At 36.9% G+C, this 22,953-nt stretch overlaps 1 protein-coding gene across 2 annotated transcripts in view; it reads left to right on the forward strand.

Annotated features, from left to right (window-relative positions):
- The first annotated feature begins 1,155 nt into the window (after nt 1–1,155).
- LOC149570612 (nuclear pore complex protein NUP160-like) overlaps nt 1,156–22,953 on the forward strand; it is a 278,470-nt gene continuing 256,672 nt past the window's right edge. The window contains exon 1 of one of the 2 annotated variants that reach the window (XM_089823186.1): nt 1,156–1,611. In XM_089823186.1, coding sequence (XP_089679312.1) covers nt 1,460–1,611 — 152 coding nt within the window. In that variant the 5' untranslated portion in view covers nt 1,156–1,459. The remainder of the gene's footprint in view (nt 1,612–22,953) is intronic. The other variant, XM_089823185.1, reaches the window with a different exon arrangement.

The following is a 22,953-nucleotide window of genomic DNA, read 5'->3' on the forward strand; positions in this document are numbered from 1 at the left end:
CCTGTCCCATAACTCTTTTCCCTTCTTTTTCTACCCATCCGCTAATTCTCTGCTGTACCATACTCTTGTAGAGTTTGCTTAATAGTGGGTTTACCATGATGGTGCGGTAGTTGGAAGGGTTGTTGACATCCCCACTCTTATGGAGAGGAATAACTATACTGGTGGTCCACTCCGTGGGAAAGCAGCCTTGTGTGACTATGTTAAAAATGTTCCTGATTTGTGGAGTCAACAAATCTGTCTCCCATTAAAAAAATTGAACCTACAACCCCATCAATATTTTGAGCTTTTTCACCTGCTAGTCTCTTTATCCTTAGAGTAATGTCTTACTCAGAAAAAGTTCATTCGAATTATTGGTTGTGGGAAGTGAAACTTCGTTCTCCAATCTCTCATAAAGAGTCTTTGCATACTCTAACCATCGAAAATCCGTAATTTTATTTTCAACCTGTTTCTTGGCTTGTCGTAACTTCCTCCAAAAATATTTAGGATTGTGCTTTCCTAATATGATTAGCTCCTTCTTTTGATTAATCACATATTCTTCTTTTTTGGATTTGACTAGCTGCTTGTACTCTTTTATGATTGTTTTGTTTTCCTTTCTCCCTTTAAATCTCTTTTTTGTGGCCTTGCATTCTTCGTCATACCATGGATTAGCCGAAAAGGTGTTTGAGATGCTCTTCTTTATGCTTGTTCTCTTGCAACCCTTTAGTGCTTCCTTAATTAATGAGATTATAAAATTGCTACCGATGTGACTTTTCTTATCACTGTTTTCTTTGATATTCATGATGTCATGATGCATTTGAAGCTGTTGTTCAAGAGCGGTGCATATTTTTTTTTTATTATCGTTAAATTTAGCAGACAAGAATAAGACAAAATCTATTTTTTTATTATTGTTAAATTTAGAGGGCAAAAGCAAGAAAAATGTTGTTCAAAAGCGAGATAAAAGCTTCCTTAAATTTAGCAGCTAGTTTTTTTTTGAAGCAGATTCACTTATAAATTTATAGGACTGCTTCCCTTTTTAAATATCCCTAAAAAATCTGAGTAGCACCCGCTCTATTTTCAAGGAAGTGGATGCCATGGAACCCTGGCCTTGGAGAAAAAAACACAAAGACGATAAGCAGATTCATTTATAAATTTATAGAACCGCTTCCCTTTTTAAATATCCCTAAAAACTCTGAGTAGCACCCGCTCTATTTTCAAGGGAGCGGATGCCCATGGAACCCTGGCCTTGGAGAAAAAAACACAAAGACGATACGATTCGGCGGGTAATAGTTATGGCTTATTTTCGAGCCGTGTAAGAAGTAGCAGCACATGTAAACAAATTTGAAAATCTTGCCCATTCCGAAGCAAATCTCTCCAGTTACGCGCCTATTATGGAAACATTTGACTCTCAAGCTTTACAGGAGATCTGTTTCTTCAATATATATTTTATTTGAACAAGCTCGACAACACAGAAAGCTAGGGTATGGAGGTGCCTATAGTAGGGAGCGACGCAGTACAGTGGATTGAAGTGAATGTTCCGAGAACTGCGCCGGCTCAACATGACCTCTGCGCCTCTTCTCCGCGCGATGCAGCTGGGTGTTTTACCATTGCCCCCTCTTCGGATTTCGTTATCTGGTGAGTTTCCTGCATTTCTATCGTCTCAACTATAGGCGGTACTTCCAAATGAAAAGTGGCCGACCTTTAGGCACACAACACAGCAGCCGAAATTAATCTTTATGCTATGGAGAATCAAAGAAAGAACCTTACCAGTTAAAACACTACTTGTTGAGCCGCTGCAGTTATTTTTTGCCGACGCGAAAATTGGAAACTGCTAAAAAAACTCTAAGCCTTATACTCAAAACACTACAATCCTGAAGCTTGATCCAACCATGCATGATCATAATTCTAAATCGAGTAGTTCTTTGTAATTTCTCAGCAAGATATTGCCGCTGCATTTGTCTGGGTGCTGTAAAGAACTCTTTGTTACTGGGAGAAAGAATGAAAGAAAAAACATTGATATCCATGAATGACCAAAAATAGATAGAAGGCTTTGGAACGTACGTCCGGCAATATATCAAAGAATCAGGGAAAAAAGGGCTCTGGAAATGAAGCAAAAAATAAATAAATATGAAAAATGAGATAACCTAAAAAAATGTTATCTCCAATTAAGTGTAGTTATCAAAGGAAAAGTTGGAGGAAACCTCTGCAAAACAATCGAAACAAAGGAACACCACCAGAACCAAAATTCTTACGTGTCACTATTTAGTAATCCGTGGGGGAGCCACTGATGATATTGTCTATTATTGACAAGTCAAGAATGTTTGTTGGGGAATGTCCAGGGCTAATGAGGTTGATCTGGATAATCCTTTTTAAGCCAAATAACTGTTGAAGATATGAAAGAAGTTGGTGATGTGAATTGGGCCCCTACGATTTGTGTTCTGGAAGAGGAGTGTGAGAGGGTCCACAATGTTGAGACAGATAAGGCTAAGATCAGCAGAGTGAGATTTGGGATCTCGAGGAGCCTTAGTCATAATAGATTGCAAAGAAAAGTAGGGCTTCATTGAAAAGGGCTTGTTGTCTCCAATGTTTGTGGTAGGTTGAGATAAGGAAGTAATCAATTTGGTAAGTCTAGGATCACCATAGAGTGATCTATGCCTATAGCTGGAAATTTTTTCAAGTACCTTTGATGGGGGTTGTTGATCATGTTTTTACCTCATGTTTTATGATTATGTCATTCTGTGAATTTTTCTTGGTTTTTGTGAGCAAATTAGGGTTTGGTTCTTTTTCAAATGATTAGCCCTAACAAAAACCCTAATTAAACCAAATTCATGCCCTAAGTGAGCCCTTCAGGTCATATGTTTCACCTTTGAAGATCGAGCAGGAAAATCATTTTTGAAATAATATATATTTTCGGGAACTTTTAAAAGATTTCTCATTTTGCTTCATAATTCCCTGAAAGGTCCCTCATCGTTAGATCTCTTCTAAATCTATGGTAGGCGCCAAGTCACTATTAGAATTTGCATGGTTCTTACTGCATGCGACATGGCGACCAAGTGGGACCCAGTTAGTTCTTAAGCACAATCACAAAAGTAAATCGCCCGCACTGTTAGATCTTTTGAAGATCAGCGACAGTCGCTATGTCGTGACCAGAAGTTACAAGGTTTTTATCACACGCAACATAGTGACCGCTGCAAGGTGAATAACATTGGAACCAAGCCTACAGATGAGGGCCGAGATTTTGGTCAATCAATAATGAGCTTTGCTAGCACGATGGATTGTTAGATGTGTTAGGCGCAGTAGAGGAGGTACCAGGGAAAGAGCGTGCTTATTTCACGACGTCGGTTTTCTACAAAGTCACGATGGTTGCTATGTCGCCATCAGAAATTGTGAGTTTTTCGTCGGTAGTGACATGGCGAACTCTTGGAAAAGTGAAACATGGCGGGGCCAACACTGAAGATGGGTGCCGTAAAGTTCCTTTGTCATTAATAAGTTGTGTCATCATTATGGAATGTCAGAGGTGCAATAAATAAAGTATCATAATAGGAACGTGCTGATTTCACTATGCCAGATTTCTTTGAAGTATAGAGTGGTCGCTATGTTGCCACCAAAAATTGTGAGAATTTTTCCGGTAGCGACATGACGACTTCTCATGAATTAAAAACACGGTAGGACCTGATTTCAAAAAGTAGTGCCAAAAGAGTTGATAGTTATAAATGACTATGCCAACATGTCAAGGTGGTCTGATGTCACATACCACGTGGATCTGCACTTAGAAAAGGATACATGTTGATTGGAGCCGTTAGATCAAAGATAGATCGATGGTGGGCGCCATGTTGCTATGAAAACTTGCTTGACCTTTAATGCACATGACATGGCGACCAAAGGAAAAATAGAAGGACCCACCATAGTTGCATTAAAACACTTGAAAAATGTACATCGTCGGATCAGAGATGCATTAAAGATGGTCATTATGTTGCATGTAGAAGTTGCTCAATATTTATATATCGAGTGTGACATGTGTCCATGAGCGTCAGTGGGTCCAAAATAAGTTGCTAGCAGTGGAAGGAAAAGCTTATGTGGAGAAACCTAATTGGGTTGACTGCCAACCTGGCAAATTGAAAGTAGTCATTCACGATTTTATTCTTAGATCGTCGGATTTTTTTAGAATCGACGGTGTGTTTTCAAAATTAGAAGGTGTTGCCACCCTGTTTCTCCTTACAATTCATTAATGAAAATTGAAAGCTCCTTGTGCGAACTAGAACCAAAGGTATATCGCAAAGATTTTGCCATTTCTTCTCTACACAAACGTATTTTAGATTTTCAGATAACTAAGAGCCATTGGAGAATTTTTTCCTTGTGTGATCAAAGTGCGAAAGAACTGCCAATATCCACAATGTGTGCAAAATTGCAGTGAAAGAATAACAAGCAGCCAAGTAAGTACCCAAATCCATTAGACAGTAAAAGAATTCTGGTATTTTGTGGCACCAGTGAGCATGCCTCCAAAGAAAGTTTTCTCAGAAAAGGTAGATTATGCAAGTAGAAATATACATGATGACCTTCTTGAATTATTGCTCGAGTCTACAAATGAGTCTGCCCAGATGAAAAAACTAATTTCTCTGAACCCTAGGTTCAAGATTGCTAATGGCTTATATCATAGAGGAAATTGGGTTAGGGATGATATTACTACTTAAACAGGGCTCCATCTTTTTAGGAAGTGGTATTCAAAAAGAAAATTATTTGCTCCCCATGGAAACATTTGGAACTTTGATTTGGGAAAACTGGTGGTCCCTGGTGTTTTTATGGATTCTGACCTACTCATGGCATTTGTCCAAAATTATGACACAATAGCTAGATAGTGAGAAGAATAGATGGGGAATGCCTGGTTCGAATAAATGTGGAAGAAATTTGGGAAGTTTTTGGTCTAGAACCATTTTTAGATTATCATATAACCATTGAGCTGCTAGGATTGGAAAAAGAATACTTATCTAAGAAGGATAAGATCAAGCAAGGTGCACTGAGGACACACTTTGGTTCAATTGGAAATTTTCCAGTAGTCACAACATCTACTAAAGAGCCTTTCAAAAAGGAATTTTTTACTTCTAGGGCAATAGAAATATATACGACTTTGTCTAGGGCTTTTGGCGAGGATGAATAGAATTTTATGCCAATAAAATTTATGTATATGATGACTCAGATCTCCTCTTATGGTGTTGATATTATTGTTGATTTTGCATCATATATAGCAGAGGAAATACATATAGGGTGGGTTGGAATTGTGAAGAGCATAGTGGAAAAAACTTTTGGCCATTATTCATTGTTAATGCACATGTTCCTATTTAAAGGGGTTACATGTTTTGAGAAGGAGATGGTCCTGAACCGAAAATATGAAGAAGAGGCTTTGCCAGTCTAGTTGTGGAGTGCAGACATGACTTGGGATGTAGAGGAGGCCAATTTTGTAAGGTTTGATAGGTATTTTGCCTCTAGATTAAGGTGCCTCTTATTAAGGGACAATCCCAGAATCCCCAAGGCATTGTTGAATTTTATTAGACTCATGGATAATCCTTTTGATTTCAAAGTATCACATAATTGGGCAGATATCATACCATACCCTGTTTCAACCATTTTTAGGGTTTATGGTTTCCAAGGGACTCCCCGTGTACTACCCTACCAGGTGCCTTTGAAGGGAGGGATAGTTGAGATGTTGTGGCAGCTAGGAGGATTGGAGGAAGCACAATTGGCTAGAAGAAATAGAGGCTCAATTTTCCCAACTTGTACTGTGGCCCACCATTTCATAATCACAAAGGGTGGTTGGTTATTCTTGTATAAATTCTTGGACTAGTACAAGATGGCTGTGTCTCATCCCCATTTTTGTGACTTTGAGGGATTTTTTGATGTATTTAGAAGAAGGGCTAAGGTGGGTGCAAAAGACCGCCAACTCTCTTATTTGTATTTCTATACATACTATAAAGAGCTATTTGCTTTGACCTTTTCCTTTGTGTTTGGGGATTTTTTTGCAGGAAAAGAGGGTTGGCACTTTACACATGCTACCAAATATGGTGCGAAACTCAATCTTATGCTTCAACCAAACTTTTGATGATCTTGATCGTTCAAAGGGAGTAGACCATGTCAAGATGGATTCTCTAGTGATCAAAAACTATAGCACTTAAAGGACTATGATTCATGGAATAAAATTTTGGATGTATGTAGGCTGTAAGGTCTCGTGCTATCAGGACACTTGTTGAACTAGGGATGCATGGCACAACTTGCTTCCAGGAGGTCAGAAGGTTGATATTAGTTTTAGAGGGAGTCTGAACATTCCATCAGAAGCTACCTTGGACGGAAAAAGTCAACAAATTGATAGGGAGAAGTTCAAGGTGAAATTCCTTGTAATGCATTCTTCTCTGTGAGAGAGAAGTTTGAGGTGAAAACCCTTATTCCACCCTCTAGGAGTAGCTATGGTGGATACACCCTCTGATATGGTTCATAGCGGATATCATGCGAGTTACTAAATGATTCTTTTGGAAAACATCATGAGAGGTGACAATTTTTCATTGATGTATTTGTGAGGTCGCTATTGTAAGGTGATGATCTTAACAATGGCTTGACCTATTATCATGATGGACTACATTAAGTTGTTCTAGAATGTGTCATAGATCATGATAACAAATGTATCATGATAGACTAAATTAAGTTGCCGTCCTAGAATGTGTTGGAGATCATGATACTACATTTGTTGTTCTTGAGTTCTTGATCTATTACCATGATAAACTTCATTTACTTGTTGTCCCATAATGTGATGATAACTAATATATCACGATAGACTACATTAAGTTGATGTTTTGGAGTGTGTCGAAGATTTTGATACTTATTATAATGGAGATTGCTTTGTTGTCCCTGAGATCAAGGTTGTTATTTGATAGACTACATTCAATATTGTCTTGGAGTGTGCCGGAAATCAGATAACTCATATCTATCTAGGATATGTTATTCTTGTTGATAGGCATCTTGGTGTTGATGCTAGTGCTTATATCACAAGAATGTGAGATTGATAAGATTGTTCAGAATCATATCACCATTTTGTGAGATGGTTGTGTTGTTTAAATACTCCCTCGCTAAGAGGGAGTGTTGAGATAGGATCAGTTGAATTATATTTGATTTAATGGATATATGTTGATATCCTTAAATATGTCATTCCAACAATATCATATTGAGATGAAATCTCTATATATTCTTGAGAGCATAATGTGTTCAATAACAATCCTCCCTAGCCAAGAGGGAGTGTTAATGTTGTAGCTTCAGTTGGATTGAATTGATCTACAGTTAGTCCCTAATGGTTATTGGTTAAACATTATTCCTTTTGATTAATCATCAATTAGACATTATACATACATACATACATACATATAATGTCTAATGGAAATTAACTTACCATAACCAATACTAATTAACATAGAGACATGTCTCTTCTACTCCTATATATATGCATTTGGATCTGCACTTGGAACACACATAAATAATTAGGAGTGTTATTACATTTGCAGAGATCCTTTCTTTTAACACTTCCAAACGCAACTCTCAACACAACTCAAGTTAGATTAGCAAAACCCAAGGAGATGAGAGGATGCTAATGCTAAACTCAAATCATATCAAGCAAGTACACAAGCAAGTCCTCTTTCATGCAATGTAGATTTCATTAAAGATGTGTAAAGGTACAAGTGTAATTAATTTAATTAATTTAAATGGGAAGATAGATCAAGGTACTAAATGTATGGAATTAGCCCATTTAAGATATGCAATAATGTTTAAACTGAAAATCGAAATGAATGATAGAGTACTCACCTTGAAATGTGTAGAGGAAAGTGTGCTTTTGCTCCAAAAAGTGTAGGTTTGGACTTGATTTTGAAATTTTGTCTATGAATCTTTGAATGAAATAGAAAACCCAGAAAAAAACTCATAGATGGTTTTTCTTGCCAAAACTCCAAGAATATGTCAACCTAGAGGTAAAGTCTCTGGATGCCGTCCCACGAAATCACTGTCTTTCTTGAGACCCTGTAACCAGGTCAACCCAACTTTTTCTAAAAGGTCTCAGAGAGTATTTTTTGGATTTGCAACCACAAATTCACTAAGTATCCTATCCTAGTGCACAACAAATTTGAATTTATTGTTTTTGGGTGGATGAGGGCTTGTCTTGGTCAATCCCTAGAGTGAGGAATCAACCTTGAAATTGAAATGTAATGATAAAGGAAATGCTAACACGTAGTAGGATCAAATATATTAAATGAAAGATACAATTACCTTTCTAGATGCAATTGAATTTGATATGTGATCAAGTATGTAAATGTAATAGCCTTGACTCAATGAAATCAAAAGGAAATCAAAGAAGTCAAAACCTCATGTATAGGAATGTATGTGGCATGCCATTATGATGAGTAGAAGAATATGAAGGATTTAGAATGATAGATCATCTCCTTAGAAGCCAAACTCCACTGTCGCCTTGAAGGAAGTAGCTCGATGCAAGGAAGAAATGCTTGATCTTGATGAATGCTTGAAGATGTTTGCTTGGTTAAACACCTTGCCTTGATTGCTTGATGTCTTGTGGATGTGTGGTGTGAAAACGAAGATCACAAGCCTCCTTTAATACTAGTTTTCAGGCAGAAAAATAATACAAGCCGATCGAGGATTGAAATTAAATAAATGAAACCCTGAGGCACTTTGGGCTCGTTACCCCAAATCATTGGGGAAGAGGTAAACTTGGTTGACCTCTTCCCAAAATAGGTTGACCGCTTGGGTCAACCTATTCCCGAGGAAGGGCCCAGAAAGAGCTCCTAAAGTCCTTGGAGGAGGTGCAAAAAGAATTGGGAAATAATGGTCCCAGCGGAAGGTATGACCAAAAAGGTGATAATGCAATACCTAAAGGATCACATTGGAAGGTGAGAGATGATCCAAAAAATGTGAGTTGGACTAGAGAGGAGAAAGAGAGGCCAAAACCATACTAAGGAGGGCTAAAAGGTCTCAAACTTAGGTGCTTCCATTTTAAGACAGGACACGTAGAGTATGAAAGTTGTGTGAAAAGTAAGTGTATATTAATGCTACCCTCTCGCTAATAGCTGTGTTAGAAAAGCTTCGTCTCAATGAATCTGTCACTATTACACATTATATGAGAAACTATATAAGGCATTCCGTCAAATGTTATAATGCTTTATCTTCTTTGTGTTTACATGTTGTGACTTGGAAATGCCAAATATTTAATTCTTCTTTGTGTTTATATCATGATGAATAAATTGAACATGTGATGCAAGAGAAGCACAGGCACAAATTATGCTCACAAGATATATGAAGCTTTCTGATACAACAGTGGCTTTTTCCTACCAGCGTTGTCAAGAGCTCTCGGAGGCAGCTTGGGATTTCCTGTCCTACGCCCTATCCACTGATTCTTGATTTCTTTCCGGTGGATTGGACCAGCTAGTTTGCAGGGTTGCTTTGTTTTGTGGCTCCTGCGTGCTTTGGTTGTTTGGGTGGTTGTTCCTTTCTTTGCTTTTCGCTTTGTCTTCTTCCAGACACCTTTTGGTGCTCCTGCTCTGTTTCTTGCAGTCCCTTAGACCTTTTGTTGGTCTCTTGTTGGACATTGATAAACTTATCTTATATCTGTTGGAATTGTTAGGAGCACTAGCTCAATTGTTTTTGTAGCACAAATTTCTCTTAGTATCCATGTCTCTTCCAATGCAACATTTTTTCAAGCATGGGAGCAACTGCATCAAAATCAGTTCCTTTTTGTAGAGCTCTTGTAGCAGCCACCTAAAAGCTTTGAAATTCTTTTCTAGTAGTCAATTATAACTCTGTGATAACTGCATTCCATGAGGTAACACATTTTTGAAGTTTTATGTCAAGATCTCTCCTTACCCCACATGGACTTAATGGATGTCTGTTCATTATTTCAAATTTCCCATTTTGACACGAGCAAGGAAGATGTTTGTGAGAGTCCAGTAATTTTGTCTAGTGGGCATTTCAGACTTAAATATCTATCAAAATATTCCCTTTCATGAAGATGTTTCGGTGTATACTCATGTAAAGTCGTGGAGCTCTCATTTTATTCTACAGGGTATTACCAAACGTTTGGAGACATTGGTGCTGTTGTGCCATTAGTTTTGCTTGTTTGTAAAACAGCCTTGACAAATTAGTTATGTGCATATTCTACAGTCATTGCATTACATGTGATGTCATACCTTCGAAACATTTTGTCAAACATTTCGTGTGTTGTCTATTTGTAATGTCCCTATATATCTTTGTTGGCTATTTCGGAAGTACGGAGACACTTATCATAAATGCTTTCTCTTTACACTTGATGTTACTTGTAGACTTATGATACTAATAAACCTTGTAGACTTGTGCTGTAGACTTCTTTGCGACAATATGACTTCCACATTAATTTTCTCTTATGACAAAAGTATGTTGATTTTTGATTGAAATTTTGTGTAGTGATGACAAATAACTTGTATTTAATATGGTCCCAATGAAATGCCAAAATAAGTTATGAATTTTCCTCTTACATGCATTGGTTATAACTTTTAACTTCTATTGAAGATAGTACCCTTGATTGGAATTTGCAATGGGGTGCTCCTGTTGCTATTTCTAATGGGATACTTTATGCCTCTACTATGACCATCTGAATGTTAACTTTGCTTATGTAGGATCACTATTTACTCAACAATGTATGTTTATGTGTATAGGGATTCCTTCCTTTCCTATCAATAACATGGCTGTGACCTTTTTCTAGTATCGTGGATGAGATAATGTATTTTCCTCCATCTATGCTTTGATTGTAGGGTGCATCTATTGTGCTCCTCTTCTATATTGTGAGATTGCTAGTTGCATCATGCATTCACGGCCCATGCCTCCCGTCTTGCAGACCAAGCGTGAGTATTTGTTCCAACTGGGCACACAAGAGTTTGCCAGCTAGATTACATCCATAGGGGATCGGGTATCTTCTTCTTTGATCATAGGCTGTAGTATTGTATTCGCTGATGGTGTTTAGATGTTTCCCTATGGTAGACTTTTCCTTCACTTTTGCATTAGCATAGGAATGAGATATTTGTTCTCCCGATTGCATATTATGGAGTGCGGGCTTAGCTATCTTGTTGACTGTGTGCATGGCTCTCCCAAACTGGTTTAATGCCTTCTTTTAGTATGCGTTCCCTGAATAATAACTGTTAATTCAATGATTTTAGTTCCTTTTCACCTATGCCAGTCAATTTGATTTTGATGAAATTGCAGGTCTGTGTCATGCTTTTCCCACGTCATGCTTTTCCTGTGTTTTTGTCTTGCTCTGTAAGCCGTCTATGTTAAATGTTAAAAAGAATGTCTTGCATATGTCAATCTGTATATTGTATTGTTATTGTGATATATATTGATCTGCACTGTCTAATATCCTTTGCCAATAATGTTATCTTCTTCGTATCTGCTCTTCATTGAATTCCTTCCTTGTCCTTAATGCTGCTCCAGCCATATTACCTATTATGCTTCTATAAGTTCTTCCCTTCCATACTTTCTCCATGTTGTTGCCAACTCACTGTTTGATCCTCTGTTATAACTCTTCCTTATACTCTTATCACTTGGCTGAATGTATATTAATTTCTGATTAGAATGTTGACTTCGATATTATTCTACTGACATATTTGGTACTTAGAATCTGGTTGGAGTTTACTGTTTCCTGATTCGATGCTGAATGCTGAAGACTGGACTCTTAGCTGTCACTGATTCTTTCTCATCTTATTTCTTCCAATGATCTGTAATTTCCTGCGCTTTTTCCTCCCTCTGATAGTTTCCCTTATATATATTTATTATTTACAACATATCGTAGCCTTTGGGAGATAATTGCAATTCAAATAAGACAAGTTCTGTCTTGTTTTTATTTTGGATTTTTCCTATTTTTGTCTTACATGATTCACTTTCTAGTCATATGACCATTCTATTTATTCATTTAACTTTATTATTGTTAACATATTTGGAGTATGAATACCTTGGGGTTGACTTCAACAAAAATCTAAGTTGGGAAGGGTGCAGGAAGAAAAGGGTTTTAGGGGGATAGAAGACACTTTATGCACTGAAAAATGGGTGTCGTTATGCTGAGGTTTGGGATTGGAAAACCAATCAAACTTTATTCGGGCTTCGTTTGCTACTGGTTGTTCTATATGGTTGTGAAATATGGGCCAGCAACACTTCAGTCTTACAATGGAAACAAATCTAGACGATCCAAAAGCGCTGGATTACAGGTAAGTTTAAAATCAAAAGCACAGTCTCATATGATATCATGCTTTGTGAAGTGGGAGCCGTACCTATTGAGGCTCTTGCTATGGTCCACCTCATTAGCTATCTTAAAAAAATTGAAAAGATGGATGGAAGTAAATGACCTAAAGTGGTCTTTGATGATATTTTGTGTAAATGTAAAAAGACTTGGATGTAGCAGAACATCAAGCAACAAAGAAATAAAAGCATTTGTTATGGAGAATTTACATAAGAGGAATTTGGGAAAGGGACTTGGCAGGAAAAAGACTTACTACATCAGCGAGTTCAAACCCACATGTGATCATTGCCAAAACTAGTATATAGAGGCCAACATATCTTGGAGAGCTAAGACTTGTATTGCACAACTTAGGACTAACTCTCATCATTTCCAATGTGAGACCGGGAAGTGGAAGAGACCAAAAGAGCTTTGGGAAGAGAGAATCTGCACGTTTTGCAATTCTGTGAAGGTTGAAATTGAACAACGCTTCATTTTGGAATGTGGGGCATATAGAGACAATCGGGTGAAATTTGCGGATATCATGTCCGACAACTCTTGGTACAACTTATTCAAAAAGGATAACATCGAGAAGTCAGGTGGGCTCATCATCAACCTACACAAAAAACAAACTGAATTAACAAAGTTGATTAGTGGGAAAGGTGTCCCATAGGCTATGTTCAGCCTCGTGGATGTTAAAATGTCGTCTATCTATCTATTCTTTAATAGTTAATTCGATTATATTACTATTTGTTATTTACAGTGTTACTTGGGAAAGCGTCCACGATATATTTTCAGCCGTCCCCGTCTTGGAGACTTGGGGAGACATAGGGGACTTTGATTGACTTCTAGATCAAATTAGACTTTGACTCTCAAAGTAAGACAAATTTTGTTAAGTTTGTAACTATGATAATCTACAGGTGTGAATGTGCAGACTGCACTTGATCTTCTTCATCTTAAATATCATATGAATAGCATTAAGTATATTCCTATACTCCTCTTGTGATAGGTGGCGACTTCTTAAAGGATTGTTTGATATTTAATACTAATCTAACACATTGTGTTGGTGATTAATATTAATTATCTTGCAGATCGCCAATTTCTGGGAGAGGGTGTGTGCCGACTTAGGAAGGGACATGTCCCTTTGAGGGACGTGCCCTTTAGTCATGATATTTAGGAAGGGTATTATTGCAGTTTGAAGGACACACAAATACATTAAGTTTGCTCCCTCAAGCAACAATATCCAGTTGATTTATTGCAGAGATAAAACTACTTGTAGATCAAAATAAAGGTTGACAACTACTCCATACTTTAGAATTTTAAGAAGTTCATTTTCAGCAATAAAGGATAGATTACAAGTCTGATTAGAGGCATAGAATTTGCAAAAACTTTACATGGTATTAGAGCTCTGGTAGTCAAACCTAGGCTCTGCAAAACTCAGTAATCAGACTTTATATATCTAGCAAGTATCTCCTATCTTCAATGGCATACATAATTAGACCCGAGGACAGGTTTGATGGGAAAGAACACTTTGAAGCCTGGAAATTCAAAATCATGACGATTCTTTAAGAAAATGATGTAAAACAATTTGTTGAATCAGCAACCAGACAACCTGCAGTCAGACCTCATAAATCCTTCTGGATTAAAGGAAATAGTAAAGCTATTCAGATCATACTAGATGGAGTAAAAAATGATATCGTACCTATGCTGAGTAAACATCAAACAACATTTGATATGATGAAAGCACTACTAAATGCCTATGAGGTTAACAATGCAACCAGGGTTCTAGCATTGAAAATGAAACTAAATCACATACAAATAAAGAAGGGAGAATCGATGAATTCTTAATTTCTAAGAGTTGCCAACCTAAGAGATGAACTTGCAAGTATAGGAACTATTATTAGTGATACAAAACTAACACTAATGGCTATAGACGGATTACCAAATTCATGGGGGACTTTTGCTCAAGGAGTAGGTGTTAGAGATAAACTTCCTAACTTCAACAAACTTAAGAACGATTGTCTTCAAGAAGACTCCAGAAAACTAAAGAAAGGAGGGAAATTGAAAATAGAAGATGAAGAACGTCATGTTCTTAATACAAACTCTTATAAGGGCAAGAAGAAGCATTTCAAGAAGAAAAAGGGAAATCAAAAGAATGGAAAACCCAAGAAAGATTTATCTAAAATAAAGTGTTTCAAATGTGAAAAGTTTGGACATTACAGATCTAATTGTCCTGAGAATTCTAAACAACAGGCAAACTGTACAAGTGTTGCTAGAGAAGAAGATAATTATGATCCTGAGAATCATGTATTATTTTTGTCACTATCAAATGAAATCTCAAATAAAGCATGGGTAATTGATAGTGGATCTCCTAGAAATATAATAGGATACAAAGAAGCACTACTCTATTTCAGAAAAGGTCAATGGCGAAGTTACCATTGGTGATAATTCAACACATCCTGTTGAAGGAATTGGAAATTGCACCTTGAAACTAAAATTTGAGAATTCTCTTTTTCTCAAAGGTGTACTCTACGTACAAGGAATTTAAAGAAATCTAATCTCAATTACAACACTTGAAGATGATGGGCATAATGTTGCATTTGTGGACGACAAAGTAATAACTTGGGCAAAGAACTCCTCAATCAAGAAAGCAAAGTTGATTGGTCAGAGAAAAGGATATTTGTATGAATTGAATTCAGAATCTAGTCGACCTATTCAAGCCTTAATTCATGAAGTTGAAGACATAAATGAAATTTGGCACAAAAGATTAGGGCATTTAAACTTCAAAAACTTATCAACTATGGAGAAGATGGTTACTGGTTTACCTAAACTCAATAAAGACCACCCAAGCATATGCAAAGGGTACACATTGGGTAAGAACACCAGAAGTCCATTTCATGATAGCACTAGAAAAACAAATAATGTTTTAGAATTAATTCATTCAGATTTATGTGGACCTATGTCTGTTCTTTCTCTTGGAGGATTCTGGTACTATATTTTGTTCATAGATGACTTTTCTAGGAAAACATGGATTTACTTCTTAAAATGCAAAGAATGAGAAGAAATCCTAAAGAGATTTAAAGAACTCAAAACATTAATTGAAAACTTATTAGGACATAAAATTAAAACTCTTAGCACTGATAATGGAGGGGAATACACTTCAGATTTGTTTATAAGGTTTTGTAAAGAAACAAGAATTAAGAGGGAGTACACCGTTCTTTATAATCCAGAACAAAATGAGGTAGCAGAAAGAAAGAATAGAACAATTATAAAAGCTGCTAGAGCTATGATATTTGATCAAAATCTAGAATATTATCTTTGAGCAGAAGCCTCTTGTACTGTTGTTTATATTCAAAATAGAAGCCCTCACTCTTACCCTAGAGCTATGATATTTGATCAAAATCTAGAATATTATCTTTGAGCAAAAGCCTCTTGTACTGCTGTTTATATTCAAAATAGAAGCCCTCACTCTTACCTTAGAGATAAAACTCCAGAATAAGTCTTTACTAAGGTTAAATCCAATATAAGTCATCTTAGGATTTTTGGGTGCCCCATATATATCCATATTCCAAAAGAAAAGAGAAACAAGTTAGAACCCTCTGGGAGGAAAGGTGTTTTTGTAGGGTATAGCGAAACATCTAAGGCATATAGGATTTTTCATACCTGGGCAGAAAACCATTGAACTTAGTAGGGATGCAATTTTTGAAGAAGATCTAGCATTCAAAAGAGCCCTAAGTTTTGAAGAACCTTCTTGTTTACCCAGTTCTGAAAGAAATACTGAGTCTGAGTCTTAGAGGGAGAACATAGAAAAAATTGAAGATGAAATTCAAAATCTAAATCTTGAAGAAATTCAAAATTAAAAGAAAAGACCACTTTGGGCCATCGAGACAATAGAGGCAGCACAAGACTTTGTTGCACTCTCTGGAATAGTCAGAGAAAGCAAAACACCTAAAAGATTTTCTAGTTATACAACAAACACGAATGATTTGTCCAAAACAGAACCAACCAATCCTTTAGATGCTATTAAACATTTAGCTTGGAATGAAGCTATGACAGAAGAATAGCAATCTATTATGAAGAATGATGTTTGAGAAATTGTTCCAAGACCTAAAGGAAAATATATTGTTTCTTCGAAGTGGATATTTAAAATAAAGCCTGCTGTTGACGTTTGCATTGAGAAGTATAAAGCTAGATTTGTAGTCAGAGGATTTTCTCGGAAAGAAGGGATTGATTATGAAGAAACCTTTGCTCATATTGCCAGATCTACCTCTGTAAGAGCAAACCTAGCAATTGCAACATCGAAGGGATGGAAGTACATCAGATGGATGTAAAAACAACATTCCTAAATAGAAAGATTATAGAAGAAGTATATCTGGAGCAATGTGAAGGATTTGAAACTCATGATCCTAACGTTTTTGTTTGTAGCCTCAAGAAAGCTCTATAAGGGCTTAAGTAGGCTCCAAGGGCCTAGTATGAAAGAATTGATAAGTATCTCACCAACTTAGGATTCTCCAAGAATGAAGCTGATCCAAATTTATATTATAAAAGAGATAAAGATGATATGGTAATCCTGATACTGTATGTTGATGATTTACTAATAACAGGTGATGATCATCTTATAGATCAATGCAAGAAAGATCTAACTAGAAAATTCAAGATGAAAGATTTGGGACTTCTTCATTACTTCCTAGGACTGGAAGTACGGCAAAATTCTAATAGTATCATACTTAATCAAGGGAATTATACATCAGACATTTTGAAGAGATCTGGAATGTGGAATTGCAAGTCTGTCTTCTCCAATGGAGACTAATCTACATAAACTTAAAGAAGCAGCAACAAAATCACCTTCTATAGATTCTACTCTCTACAGACAGATGATTGGGTCCCTTATGTACTTAGTAAATACAAGACCTGATATTTGCTATGCTGTTAATGCCTTAAGCTAGTTTATGTGTGAGCCAAAGGAGATTGACCTAGTTGCAATTAAACACATTATGAGATACTTACAAGGCACTCTTAATTTTGGACTCAAATACTAGAAGGTTGGCTTAGATTTACATGGATTCACTGACCCAGATTGGGGTGGAAGTGTTAAAGAGAGGAAAAATACTTTAGGAGGCTGTTTTAGTTTAGGATCAGTAATGATATCTTGGATATTCAGAAAATAGTCTTCAGTAGCTCAAAGCTACATAGAAGCTGAATACATTGTAGCAGCAATAGCTTTGCGAGAAGCAATTTGGCTAAGGAAGTTACTTGTGGGATTATTTGGGCAAGCCATGAATCCTACAATTATTCATCGTGATAATCAAAGTTCCATCAAGCTTTCAGTGAATCTAGTTTTTCATGACAGGTCCAAGCATATTGAAATTCCTTACCATTATGTAAGAGATATGGTAGACAGGAATTCTGTAAAATTAGAATACATTTGTATTGCGGATTAGACAACAAACATTCTCACCAAATCTCTATCTAGAGTGAAGATAGACCACTTCACGAGAACACTTGGTATGGTTGAATTGTAATCCATTTGTATTCTTTAAATTATTAATAAAATAATTTTACTTGTCATGCTATTGACTGTTATGGGCTCCACCATTTGTATTCATTATTTAAGAGGTGGCAATCTCTGAGATAATGAACACTTGTATAAAAGACATTATGAGAGATGATGATCTCTTAGAGAATGTGCTGAACAGTAAAGTTCTATTGTAAGATCTAGATGAGTTCAAGATCATATTGTGATGTAGATTTTGCTATGTCTATGAGTCACAATTTGGATAAAAGAAGAATTTTATTATTCTCCGGGGTTTATCTTGTGTTCTAGTAGATCTTAACTCAGGATCATGTTGTGATATAGGAATACTAGTATCTATGAGTCACAACTTGGATAAATGAAGAACTTAAATTATTCTTCGGATTTATCTTGTATATTATCACTAGTAGCAGTGATTTGTCATATCACAGGTTTAGTAATATGACATTGTATCATGTGTTCTATGATACCACATGCTAAGAAGATTCAAATAGATATAGAGTATCAATTCTTGCCTGTTCATTTTATTGATGTTGCTAGATATGATATCTCTCTGTATGATTATTAAGTTAAGAGGGAGTGTTAAGCTTGTAACTATGATAATCTACAAGTCTGAATGTGCAGACTACACTTGATCTTCGCCATCTTAAATATCATATGAATAGCATTAAGTATATTCCTATACTTCTCTTGTGATAGGCGGCGACTTCTTAAAGGATTGTTTGATATTTAATACTAATCTAACACATTGTGTTAGTTGGTGATTAATATTAATTGTCTTGTAGATCGCCGATTTTTGGAAGAGGGTGTGTGCTGACTTAGGAAGGGACATGCCCTTTAGTCATGATATTTAGGAAGGGTATTATTGCAGTTTGAAGGACACACAAATACATTAAGTGTACTCCCTCAAGCAACAATATCCAGTCGATTTATTGCAGAGATAAAACTACTTGCAGATCAGAATAAAGGCTGACAACTACTCCATACTTTAGAATTTTAAGAAGTTCATTTTCAGCAATAAAGGATAGATTACAACTCTAATTAGAGGCACAAAATTTGCAGAAACTTTACAAATTTGGCATATGAATTTTGTTGATTCATATATTTTAAGGTTCTATCATGTATTAGTGCGTGCTTTCTATATGTTTTCATATAAATGTTTTAAATTTCTCTATATATTTAAATTTTACCTATTGTTATATAGCCGTCCCCATTTGCTGTCCCCCCCCTCCCCCCCCATCCCCAAAATTGGCAAAATTTTTCGCTGTTTTGGAAACCCGTCTAGCTGTCTCCCTTGCTGTCCCAGTCTCAAAAACTCGAGAGAACATAGGTTATTTAGTTTAAAAATTATATATACTTATATATTAAAATTTATATTAATTATGTAAGTTGATAATAATAATAATAATAATAGTTTTTAATGTTTATTTAATCAATCTAATTTAATTATAAATATATATATTTTCTTGTAATATAATTATTTAATAAATAATTTTAATTTTTATTATTCATTAAGTTCCACTTTAGAAAGGGGACATTACACTATTCCTCCACATTTTGCATGCATGCTTACAAACATTATTGAGCATGAGACTTTATCTCTTGGTGCAATCTGTCAAGCTATTTCTGGGCATCAACTTGTGATTTCATATTCCACATGCATGTCTAATCCCTGCAATCACAAGATATTATGAGACCATTTTTTGCAAGCCGTTTTCTGCACATTCAATAATCATGTTTTCTGTGTAAGCTTGGAGGAAAATGTTAAGGGTTGTGCAATTCTTATTGATACCCAAAATCTTATTGGTAGATGTATTTTGTGCATACCCGCGACAACTACGACATTCAATGGGCAACATTGTCTTTGAAGCATTCCATAAAATCATTCAGGTGTGATGTTTATGACTCACATTTTGCATGCATGACTACAAGAGCATCTCAAACTATACTATCTGATGAAACATCCTCCAAAAAGATGGAAATTTTGTAACCTATTCCAAAGCTCCCATATACAAAACATCAAACTTGCCAATTGCATTTGCTTGAAAACTTCTGAAAAATCTTGAGATAACCAATCACTTTCATTTTCTACTATCACTACATCTTGAGTGTTAATGTTTTGCCTAGAAATAATGATAAACAACAATAAATAGAAGAAAAATAAATACTAGAGGCACAAGACATTTATCCTGGGTAAACTGTTCAGCTAGAAGGGAAAAACCAGCTATAGTAGCAAAATATCTCTTTTATTGATAATAAAATGTTCAAATACAATGCTTTCCACTGAATACAATATATATAAAGAATTGAGAGACTCTTCATCTCACAATTCAAGGTCTCTTAAGTCTTTTTGTATTTCGAAATGCATGCCTCTTCGCATGATGGATGACACGTGACACATGTCTCTTGATATAATATTATCTCAAATAAATATCTTCTTCAGTTGTAGACACAATACATAAGTATTATCAATGAGAAATTCTCATTACATGGATTCTTATAAAACATGTTATCTCAACATAACACAATTTACCATAGTAAATAAAATTAATGTGATGGAGTCATACGCATGACTTTCACCATGCCTACTCGCAAGGGTGGAACGAGGACTTTCACCTCAGACTTCTCCAAGAGAAGAATGCAGTTCCGCCGCCATGCCTATTCGTAGAGGTGGTCCACCAAATGTACTCGCAGGGGGTGGAACAAGGGCTTTCACCTCAAACTTCTCCTAGATGTTTATCGTATGGGGTAAATAGATTAATGCATATAGACAATAAACATAAACATGTAATAGTAGTACTCCTTTTATTATTTGCATATGCTGAAGAGATTACATAATGTTTACAATGATGATTACAATGATCCAAAGTTGTACATATACCATCTTGAAGAACCTTCTCGAAGGGCCCCATTGGCTACATAACAATTGCCGACGACATCAACTTGTCGGCTACATAACAATTACCAACGACATCAACCCGTCGGCTACATAATATTTAATGATGACATCATCACCCCCAAAAGAAAAAAAGTCGTCTCCAGACGACAATTACAAAATATCCAAGACAAATTAACAAAACAGGTTACATTAACTGACTAACTATAACAAGATAGATATGTTTCTGTCACACCACTTTCACATTCGTTCTATGCCTGCATCAAACTGGTCTCCAAAATACGTTGCATTTGTAGCCTTTGCTAACACAATACTGTTTCCTTAGCTGACCTTGATAGCCACCTGTGCCGCTTTTTCTGCTTCCAACTCCTGGGTACACCGAGCCAAGTGTCGCTGTACTGCCTCTAGCTAGATGATCAGCTCCTCCCGAGCTCTCTATGTATCCACCAAGACAGCTTCACGTCCAACACCTACTCCAAGTGCCTCAAAGCGTATCACCCCTCTCGAAAGGCTTGCTCCGTTGATCTGTCCACCTTTGACACACTGCTTGCAGCAGCTCCAAGTCTCATCAACTGGTCACACTTCCCACGACTGATAATAGCATTGACTAGGGGTCTAGGGGGGCATTGCCCCTAGCGGAGTCGAGGGGCAGCGCCCCCGCAGGGTCCTGGGGCAAAGCCCCAAGCACGCTCTCTATCGCGATACAGGGCGAGGTTGAGAGGAAGCACCCCTGCCGCCAAGACCAAATTAGCACTCTCAAAGCCACACAAAACTCCATGGAACACACCCATTTTGTGATTTTCTTCCGATTCCACACTCTTTCTGGCAATTGCTTATGTTTTCCCTTCCCTTTGGCATAATGCGTTACTCATTTCGAACTGTTTCAATCTGTCATTTTTTTTTTTAATTTTGATTTTTAGAAAACCTTCTGTCACCCTTCTATATCTGTATGGTGGTCTCTCTCTGTTATGTTACAACCTTGTTGCTAATGTACAAATACACAATTGGTTGCTTCTGCCATAGTCATATTGTCTTCCTGCTACCGTACGGCCTCCCCACTCCGACTGTTGCTGTCGTACGATATGGTTCTCCTACTACCGATGTTTGTATGAGTAAGTCATACGGTCTTTCTCCTTCGCCGTACAGTCACCCAACCTCCAAGCAATTTGGTCGTACGACTGTACGATGCTCTTATCTTTTTTGCAACTTTCCCAGCCATGGTCGTACGATGTGTCTTGATTTATTCCCCTTTGCTCCAAGTCCTTACGACATACCTTGCACTGGATGGTCGTACAGCGTACCCTCCTTTTTGCTTTCCTTAAGCCGTACTCGTATGACTGTTGTATGGTGTAATGCTTAGACATGGCTTCCCCTTCATTTGTTTGTTGTACTGTTGTACGATACACCTCTTTGGCCATATGGTACTTCTTATGTCCGTACAGTAGCCACTTACATAGTTGTATAGTGGTGGCTCCTTGTCCATACGGTATCCTAGTTGGTTGGTACGGTCCTTTCTTGAATCCGGATGGTTGCTTTGTCTAGGCTGTACAGTACTTCCTTGCCTGCTTCTAAAAGGCCGTACAGTGGTAGCTCCTTGTCCGTATGGAGCCTCCAGTTTGAATGGTATTTTTTCCTTGCCTTGTGCTTGCTGTATGGTGCACCTCTAGGTCTCTTCCTACAAATTTCCAACCGTATGGTGTATTCTTCTCTTTTCCGTGTGGTTTAAAGCTCTCTCTTCTCCCACCAATATATTTTTTGGTTCAATATCATCTCTGAGGTTTATGGTTTGTACTGTGGCCTCTTCATATTTTATCGGCTTATCTTCACTGAACGTATGGGTTGGTGTTTCATCCACCTGCACTTCTCCTTCCTTTAGTTCAGTATATTCCTCTGGGAACTCGTTTCTTCCTTTTTCTTCTTCAACGCCCAACATGTTGCAGCTCGAGAAGAGTTCGTAATCCTCCATTTTCCAGTGAAATAGTCCATTCACTGAATCTAGATCGTCCTCATTTGACCCTCCTTCCAGTCTCAATACTCCCTCTTCATCAGGTTTCATTCTCTTCTTCCCTTTGTCATCCCCTCCACCTTCGCCTTCGAAATCCGATAACGCTGCCTCCTCGCCTACCATTTGTGTGTGCAGGTCAATTATGAATCTTCTGCCTCCGCGCTCCATTGATAGGGTATTTCGTTTCCAATCATGTTTTACTTTTGCTTGTACCAATCAACTCCGTCTAAGAATAGCGTCATATCCTCTCCTTTTTAGCGAGATGA

The sequence above is a fragment of the Cupressus sempervirens genome, chromosome 3 (assembly GCF_028749045.1).
Source record: "Cupressus sempervirens isolate cs-2001-9-10 chromosome 3, ASM2874904v1, whole genome shotgun sequence".
Taxonomy (NCBI): domain Eukaryota; kingdom Viridiplantae; phylum Streptophyta; class Pinopsida; order Cupressales; family Cupressaceae; genus Cupressus; species Cupressus sempervirens.